General features: G+C 37.0%; 1 protein-coding gene across 1 annotated transcript; it reads left to right on the top strand.

Moving 5' to 3' along the window:
* Nucleotides 1-657: 657 nt before the first annotated feature.
* LOC103952730 (ubiquitin carboxyl-terminal hydrolase 8) lies at nucleotides 658-9,106 on the top strand. Its single transcript, XM_009364398.3, is given in 15 exon segments — nucleotides 658-1,023; nucleotides 1,113-1,301; nucleotides 2,608-2,746; nucleotides 3,887-3,946; nucleotides 4,033-4,128; nucleotides 4,677-5,033; nucleotides 5,145-5,285; nucleotides 5,394-5,564; nucleotides 5,703-5,960; nucleotides 6,322-6,470; nucleotides 7,252-7,565; nucleotides 7,568-7,783; nucleotides 7,786-7,813; nucleotides 8,061-8,334; nucleotides 8,734-9,106. Coding segments are annotated over 15 exon segments (2,859 nt in total). The 5' UTR covers nucleotides 658-673; the 3' UTR covers nucleotides 8,851-9,106.
* The last annotated feature ends 488 nt before the right edge of the window (nucleotides 9,107-9,594 follow it).

The following is a 9,594-nucleotide window of genomic DNA, read 5'->3' as shown; positions in this document are numbered from 1 at the left end:
TAGGTTGTTTTTTTGTTTTTGTTTTTTTTTCTCTTATCTTATCATTAAATAAAGTTATACGATAGTTTTTGGTTAAAACTCAAAGTTTTGAATTTTTTTTCATTAGTTTTCTAAGAAAATATACCAAGTACAAAACCCACTAGAGCCTCGTCTTATATCTTTTTTTGTTTTTTGAACAAACGATGAGTGGAGGAGTAAACTAAGCCTCACAATGGACTAGTATCAAATTCTTCTTTGACGAGAATTAAACTTAAGATCTCTTACTTATAAATAAGGAGGAATACAACTAAACTGTAATACTAAATGATCTCATCTACTTTTAAATATTCCTACTTTTATCCAATTAGATTTGGACACATATCCAAATAATTGAAATTGTAAATATAAATTAGACACGTATCCACATCTGATTAGGTGAAAGCAGGAGTGGAGCCAAGTATTGCTCATGTGCTTTACGAAAAAAAAAAAAAAAAGGGTATTGCTCATGTGATCATGTAGAGAGCAGAGAGACAATAAAATAATGAGGTTATCCACCAATTAATAGAATTATGACAATAATTTATTTTTTTTTTTATTTGTAAAAAAAAAAAAACAATATTTTTATTAATATATAATTAGTTTCGTGTGGCGAAGAGTAAATAGGAGAAAATGAGTCTCTGACTCACTCCCTATTATGACCCGACGAATCTCCGAGAAGCTCCGACTCTCTCTCTTCCCCTACAAGTCGACCCTCCGCTTTCTCTGTCCTCCTCCCCATCCCTCTCTCTCCTCCACGCTCCACCTCTGCAAGTCCCTCGCACGCGTCCTCGCCGCCAAAACCCTAGCCCTCTTCTCCCTCCCTTTTTCCGACCACGACCGCGACGCTATGGCCGATTCCTTCGGCGACGACTCCTTCTGGGACCTCGACTTCCGCCCCCATTTCCGCTCCCAGCGCCCCCGCCTCCACGACGACTACGACGACAACGGCGACAACGACGAGGTTTTGGGAAATGCCGTTGATAAGGTGTACCTCGTTCCTTACAGGTGCGCTTTGGAACGACTACTCCCGCCGAAATTCTGTCTTTTGGGGATTTTTCCAATTGGGTTTTGGTGTCGTTTTGGTTCGGTTTCAGGTGGTGGAAGGAGGCTCGGATGGAGGAGGATCGCAATGGAGGGGTCCTTTACACTGCTACGACGGAGGACGACAACGCTGGCGCTGAAATTGTATTGAATTTGAAGAAGAACGACGTCGTTGAAGAAGGGTTTTCGGGGCGTGAATACGCCTTGGTCTCTGAATCAACGTGGTGTCGCGCTCTCATACGGTGAGGATAACTTTGCGGTTCTGATTTCTCATTGAAATGCTCTGAATTATTATGGTATTTTTAAGTCGTATTGGTTAGGGCAGGAGTAGGCTAGTTTCGGGGTTCCCAAAACCCTCGAAATGTAATTAGGGCAGGTCTTAATGGAGGCTTTAATTGGGTTTTAAGGGAAGGATAGTGTGTCATTTCTCTCTTGGTGTAAGGTGTTAACTATTACTATGCTGGATAATATTTTTAGGAACTGCTAAATACACCTTAGTTCAATTGTTACAGTGGCGTACGCAAATCTTTGATTGCCCGTTTCATAAATGATTGAGCTTGGATGATATTAATAGCACATCTCCGGGAAGATGATGGCAGTTTTCTGAGTTTATATGGTGGAAAGGAAAAAGAGGGTTTATTTGGGCATCACCAATGGAGAGATGCGACTTTGAAGTGTAAAAACCCCATTTACATCCCATTTACATTTCCTGGAGATGTCAATGTGGTTTTTGCTCCAATGGGAGATGTAGTAAATTTGGCCCTCGCCTCTTTTTGAAGTCATAGGACTTTTGCTTTCATTTCTCTCTTGAGATGTATAAAAAAAATGCCAATTTAAATAAGTACTTACATCTACCGGTCAAGATGGGTATTTTGCATTCCCTTAAAATTAACCATCGGTGAGCTTCACTACCTGCTAGGGATGTATATATGTTATACATCTCCATATACACCATTTACTAGAGATGCTCTAAGAATGGATAGGGTTTGGTTATAGGATCTTTCATGGAGTATATAGCTTTGAGGTTAGTATTCTAGGGACTAGGCAAATAAAAAATCCCCTCCAATCATACTAGTCAAATGGTCAGGCAAACAAGCCTTGTTCACTATCTTGTTCTGTTATTTATCACACTTGAAAGCAGCTGCCCATATGTTTTCTCAGAAGTGTAGTCCTTGTTCACTATCTTTGTACATTTTTTCAATGCGAGGAACAGTTTTATTTCTCATTAAAGAAAAAGATGGTAAAGTGTAAACGGTGTTGATTTCATTGTTTTGGTACTGGGCTGTCTGGGATTGCGGGAGGAAATAGAAAAATGCTTTAATATGTTTTCAGGGATTTCTTTCTTTCTTCTCCGCCTCCTCCTGAAGTATTTTAATAGATATTTATTTTTTTCTCTACATGGTTTAACAGTGATTTATGCGACCAGTGCTTTCTGTCTTTCTTGTCCACAACCTTCTGGCTGCCATTTGTCTGCCACTATCTTTCTATTCTTTTCTAAGCAGTGGATTGCCTGTAGTATTGGCTTTGATTTGTCCACTCTTCTTGTAGGCATAATGATTTCAACGCAGCAGCGAAGGATAACGTGAGCTTTTTTGGTGCAGAAAACTTAAATGATATTTATTCTCTACAAATTAGGCTATTTGTTTCCTGGGAAACAAATTCATTGTTCGTAAAGATCACCCAAAAGGTTAGTGACATTAGTTTTGTAGTTGAAGCTTATTTTCATTTATCCTTTTCCCTCTTGTTATAGTCCTGTAGATGATGAATTTTGAAAACTTTGTTATGGAAGTTAGATGCTTCTTGTTCTTTGGGAAGGAAATTGTTTGAGAATCATGCTCTACGTTATAATCAGCATAATCTAAGTGTGGAAATTGATTTTTGTTGTTATCATTTTTCTTTTCTTTGTGATATGTATTTGCAGGTTCAAAACATTGTAGGTTTGGAAAGTTGTTAAATCATGCATGCATTCTTCCTAATTAATTGACGTAAAAATTGACTAATTCTGTGTTGTGGACTGGAGTTCTGTGAAAGTATGGAATGATATGGTTATTGAACAAGATGCTAAGAAGACGAGTGAAAGAGCGAGATCAAGAAGAGGAGTGTGTGTTTTAGCTAGCCAAGGAGCGTAGTCCCAATAAGCGATGAACTGTTTCTCATCAGTTTATCAGATATTGTATTGGGACTGTTCTGCTATGTTTCAAGGAATTTTTTCTGAGTATTTATTTGTTCTTGTGGCATGCGTCATATGAAGGAAGGTTATTTGAGTTAAGAGGAGTCAGGCTAAGAAATGCATAAAGAATGAGAATATAAAAAGTATACCGTTTATGGATTATATTGCTTCTAGTAGTTGACATTAAGTGGAAGATTTACCTTTTACGGTAAAATTTCTTGGGATTCTACTGAAATGTGGGGTGTGTCACTTGCATTTTCTTTTCTTAAACCTCTTGTATTCTTGTGACATGCATATGATTCTTACTTTTGTACTTTGATACATTCTTGTGCTTGATCGTAGCACACACTAGTGGATAGCACTTTCAGCCTAAGGTCTGTATTGCAAAACGTGATACTATTTTTCTCTGGCTTATAAGTCGTAATTACAAGTTTATAGTGACAATATGTATATCATCCATAGGTCAAGCCTTGAAACTCACTGTATATTTATGTGTGAGCTTGCTTAATAGAGTTCCTATGCTGACATGTAGACTACAATTGCATCATAATTTTTTTATTTATTGTTCATTTACTATTCAGTTTATCAATACTCATTTAAATTCTTTAGGTTTGGATTGATTACCTTTTGTATTTGACTATTGACTACTACTTTTAGGATAATGCAATAGTTTCCTACAAAAGGGCCTGTAATGTTTTCAGTTCAGAGTATGTTCCGGTGAGTTACCAAGTGACAACTAGTCATTTAGAATTGGTCTGATAATTAAGTGGTGATATTTACTCATTCAAGAATTGATTGGCCAGTTGCATATTTGGGACTTCTCTGGGCAGACAACCCAATTTTTCATGAACGACAGAGTTAATTTGCCAAGCGATATTCCTGGACAACTGAACAAAGAGGTAAGTGATTAAATGTATGCAACATTTATTGATATATAGATTTCGTTCTCCTTTTTTGTATTTTTTGGGTGACGATCTGATTGGTCTTTTTTGGTTGGAAATAAGGGCCAGTTTCTCATTAGCATAACTTATTTTTGGGTACTCGTATTTGCACCAAGACAAACGTCAACACGTCCAAGGTTTAAACAATTCCATTTCTTTCCATTTCTCCCCAAGCTATATCTATGTTTGAAGTTTAAAAGTTCTTTTAAAAAGCACTGATGTGGCTGCCATTGCCCATTTTTGGTGAGGAGGGGGAAGGGGTGATAATGATGCCATTTGTCTGCATTGATTCTTTGTTAGTGTGGAGTGGATTACATCAAGTCCTTTTTTTTTTTTTTTTTAAAATAGATTACATCATGCATTCTTCTCAAGTATTCAAATTTTATAGTACAAATATCTACTGAACTTAATTATCAATGCTCAGTGTTGCTCTCTATATAATCTTTCATGCAGATTAAGTTCTACAGTTTAGTTATCCAGCCTTTCTTTTCATATTGTCTTTTCAGATTCTCCTTGAATTGCGACTCCATGGATTTTCAGACTATATGAAATGTTCAGATTGGAGGAGCGATGAAGTGGCTGATAAAGAGTCAAGTTTGGATGGTTCTACTTTTGGTGGCTCTATTAAGATGAATGGAAGCACTGACTATGTGAATCCTTATTTAACTTCAACCAACTCCTTGCAAAGTGGTATAATCTATAGAGGAGTTGGCTCCTTAGGCCTTACTGGACTAGAGAATCTTGGGAATACTTGTTTTATGAACAGTGCCATCCAATGCTTGGTGCATACTCCAAAGCTGGTTGATTACTTTCTAGGAGATTACCGGAAGGACATAAATTATGCAAATCCACTAGGACTGAAAGTATGTAATTGGATTATTCCTTTAGTTTTCATTTTAGATGCCTGCCTCTCTCTGGCATCTTTCACTTACTTTGATTATTGCCTCTCCCTTTTGCTGATACTTATTTTCCAGGGAGAGCTTGCTTTAGCATTTGGAGAGTTGCTGAGGAGGTTATGGGCTCCAGGTGCAAGGTCAGTGGCTCCAACGATGTTCAAGTTAGAACTTGCTAATTTTGCTCCGCAATTCAGTGGCTATAATCAGCATGATTCCCAGGTTAGTTCTTTTTATGTTTATTCTCCTTTTTTACTTGGTGGGAATGTTTAATCATGTTGTGAGGGAAATAGGTTTATAAATTGTAATTGGTTGAAGTGCCTCTTGTAGGAACTTCTTGCTTTTTTGTTGGATGGTCTCCACGAAGATCTAAATCGTGTAAAATGCAAACCTTACATTGAAGCTAAGGATGTGGAGGGTCGTCCAGATGATGAGGTAGCAGAAGAATATTGGCAAAATCACCTTGCTCGGAATGACTCAATCATTGTCGATGTGTGCCAAGTAAGTATTCTGGTTTAAATACATTTGTAATTTGGTGATTTTAGTTTTGCCTATATCTTCTTAAAATAAGTTTGGTGGGATCAACTTCATTCAATTATTTTCACTTTATTGCAATATCTGTTCGCTTTCCAACTGTAGGGTCAGTACCGGTCAAAATTGGTGTGCCCTGTTTGCAACAAGGTGTCTGTTATGTTTGACCCATTTATGTATCTTTCGCTACCGTTACCTTCAACATCAATGCGGACTATGACTTTGACGGTCCTAAGTACAGATGGGACTGCAATGCCATCTACATGTACGGTGACAGTGCCCCAGGGTGGGAGGTTGATGGATCTTACTAATGCCTTAAGCACTGCATGTTGCTTAAGAGATGATGAAACTCTGATGGTAGCTGAGGTATATTTCTAGAGATAAATTTTGGGGTATTAAAACTTTGTTGCATATCATTGTTGTGGGAATGGGGTTTTCCATATGGATGGATGACATTTATACTAGCTATGATCATGGGCCAGTTGTGTTGTTCTGCAGACTCTTCATCCTCTAGCACCATTTATTGGCATTTTGACTATTAGGGGTCCTCTTTATGCCTTTTGCATTCTCTCTAGTCAAGTTATGCCCATGATTGTTTTTGTAACTATTTGTAACCTTGTCAAGAATCATCAGTGAAACGTTAACAACTTGACCTTTGTTTGTAACTTTGTAGATATACAAGAGTTGTATTTACCTTTCAACTTGACCTTTGTTTGTAACTTTGTAGATATACAAGAGTCGTATTTTTCGTCTACTGGAAGATCCATTTGATTCATTAGCCTTGATCAGAGATGGAGACCTATTGGTTGCTTATCGGTTACCAAAGGATTGTGAGTCGTCCCTTTTGGTTACATTTATTCATCAGCAGATGGACGTGTAAGTTTTGTCTCTTAAATATATCACTGCTGCTCTATCAAATTGCTTTACTCAAATTACCTTATCAAAAAACTGAAAGTGATACTGCTGATGATTTTTCTGCTGTATTTGTATGTCAAACACGCTTAGTGAACTCAATAAGCAACCTGAAGAGTTTTATGTGATTGTAAAATAACTTGTGGCTTTTTTATAAAATGTTTGATAGAATAATCTCGTTTACAGGTGTAATGAAGGTACATTGTTTATCTGATACAAATTTGTATATGAAAGGACACTTTATGCTAACTTGCAAGTATGGCAGTTGGATCTTAAAGTTCACTAGAAACTGCATCGAAAACATACTGTGTGATATTTCCCCATAAAATATTTTTTGCTGGTGTATGGTATCTTTCATGTGATGCAGACGTTGAGTAATGCAATTAGTTGACGTATTGGGAAAAAAGAGCAAGTGATTGATGTGGTGATTTCATATCTGATTTATATTCGTTTAAGTTTGAATTCATGGCATAGAAGAATTTGTCTTATGGGTGTGTTGCTGGTCTTCAGGCTGTACAGCTATAGACATTTTTTGTCTCTTTTTATAGCTAATGACATTTTTTAATGAACTCTGTTGTACTAAAGTTGGATATGTCAGTTCCGAATTTGAATCTATGAACACATGATCTTTTAAAAAGATAAACAATTTACAGTTTTATGTTTCCGCCTCTGAAGAATTGTTATTATTGGCATTGCTTCTTTTTTTCGTTAAAAAGCCTAAATACATGTTTTTGTCTGGGATCAGGGGCTTTAATAATGGAGAGATGGGATTAGTCCCACAGGCGTTTGGCGTACCCCTCATAGCAAGGTTGCCTGATGTTTGCAATGGATCTGATATTCGTAACAAGTTCCTGAAAGTACTAAACCCATACTTGATGCCTACTGGAGATGCATTAGATATTTTTGATTATGATGATATTGGAAATTATGCTACTGAAGATTCTAACAAGGAGGATGCTGCTACTTCTACGATTATGGATAATGATGCTTACGCGGACAGGGAATCAGGGGATGAAGCACATTTGGATAATGACTTCCAGTTTTACTTAACAGATACAAGGGAGCAATAAGAGGCACCTTGATAGACATGAATGAGCCAGTAGTGGTCTCAAAGTTGCCTAAGAGGTTGAGTGTACTTGTTTTATGGTCTGATAAAATGACTAAAAAGTACGATACATGCCTTCTAAGCAATTTGCCGGAAATTTTCAAGCCCGAAGTTTTGGTGAGGAGGCCTCAAGAATCCGTTTCTTTGTACAAATGCCTTGAAGCCTTTATGAAGGAGAACCTCTAGGGCCAGAAGATATGTGGTTAGTATCTGCCTTTTATTTGAAATTACGAGAACAAAAATGTTATGCATCTTGTGGGCTGTTGTTTCTTGGCATAATCTGGCTAGCGAGTCTATGTGAGAGAAAGCAATTTATTTTGTTAATCACTTATGTTATCTACGTAGTTCGACTCTTCGGTATTTTTTGACAATTTATTAAATAATGCAGTCAAGTCATTTTCCCGTTGCCTATATTAATTATAGCTTTTGCAATGATCTGTTATTTACAGGTACTGCCCTACCTGCAAGAAGCCTCAACAAGCTAGCAAAAAGTTAGATCTTTGGAGATTGCCTGAGATTTTGGTTATTCATCTGAAAAGATTCTCGTACAGCCGTTATTTTAAGAACAAGCTAGAAACATTTGTTGACTTTCCAATTCATGATCTGGATTTTTCTTGCTACAGTGCCCACCAAAATAGCCAGTTATCCAGCCGATACATGTTGTATGCGATTAGTAATCACTATGGTGGCATGGGCGGTGGTCACTATACTGCATTTGCTCAAGTAAGTGTTTCTTCTATCGTTGGAAATTCCTTGTGTTTTTGTCAAAGTATCTCAATTGAAATATTTTAGTTGGTGAAAGTTGGATTGCCGCGTAGAAGCTCCTTTTTTATTTTGTTCATTATATGCATCTATCCCAGCGTTTTCTCAGTTTAAGGCTTTCTTAAAATATATGTATAATTAGGCATGCCTGTGCTAAAAAAATGTGTAAATGAAAAAGAACGGAAGTCATAAGAGTTAATTGTAACTTTTCAGCTTCTGTTAGTCACCGACTCACCTTGGTTAGGAGTTGTTAAGTTTTCAGACCTGATTGACATGGCTTCTGCAAGCAAATTTGCGTTTGTTTTGTACACAGACCTTTTGAATGACACGGTTTTAATAAACAATTTTGTTCATGTGCAGCTCGGTAATGGTTCGTGGTATGAGTTTGATGATGACAGGGTTTGTCCTGTTGGGGAAGAGACAATCAAGACATCAGCTGCATATGTTCTTTTCTACCGAAGAGTGGCAGATGTATAGACACCTAGGCAGTTGTATAGCTAAGTAACAATTGGGAAGCACGTTGCGGGAGGAGGGGCGACGGGCGTAGATATCGGAGGAGGGATATTTACAGAAAAATGGAGCATATGATTCATGTTGTACAGCTTTTAATGGCGCCGGTGGAAGAGGCGTATAATAGCATCACCTCTTTGATTTTGGGTTCACCTTGTATGTATACTCGACCCAGAAAAGTACTGAAATAGCATCAATTGTTCAAATAGTTGGATTGCCTTTCCCCCTTTCTATGTGGCTGCAACATTTTAGAATTGGTAATTGTCTCCAATTTACTTGCAGGCTTGCATCTAGTTCATTTGAATTAAAATTAACATCTTCAACAAGGATGAGAGTTTTTTGGTCGTGGTCATGAAATTAAATAGTTAGGGGCGATTATGTGATCAGATTTGCATTTGTGTTATGAATTGCCGTGCGATTGTTACTAATTTACTTTTGTTATAACATGCTATTTATTTATTTATTAATATTTTTATTTTTAACAAACAATATTATTTACGCAAAGGAAGAGGGGATGAGCTTAGTCTTACAATGGACTACTAATGATGTGATTCAAATTCGTTTTTGATGAGAATCAAATCTAAGCCCTCTCATTTATAAGTAAAGATGAATATTATTAGACAATGGTAATAAGTGACATTAATATAGCAATTACATTGTCTACTTATGAAGTATCACTTTTATTGTCCAAAAAAGAACAAAATTGAAGCA

Source organism: the organism of the source record quoted next, unplaced genomic scaffold, assembly GCF_019419815.1.
Source record: "Pyrus x bretschneideri cultivar Hongxiangsu unplaced genomic scaffold, Pyrus_bretschneideri_v1 Contig53, whole genome shotgun sequence".
Classification (NCBI taxonomy): Eukaryota; Viridiplantae; Streptophyta; class Magnoliopsida; order Rosales; family Rosaceae; genus Pyrus; species Pyrus x bretschneideri.
Note: the sequence above shows the minus strand (reverse complement) of the source record. Positions and strands in the feature narration are given on the sequence as shown.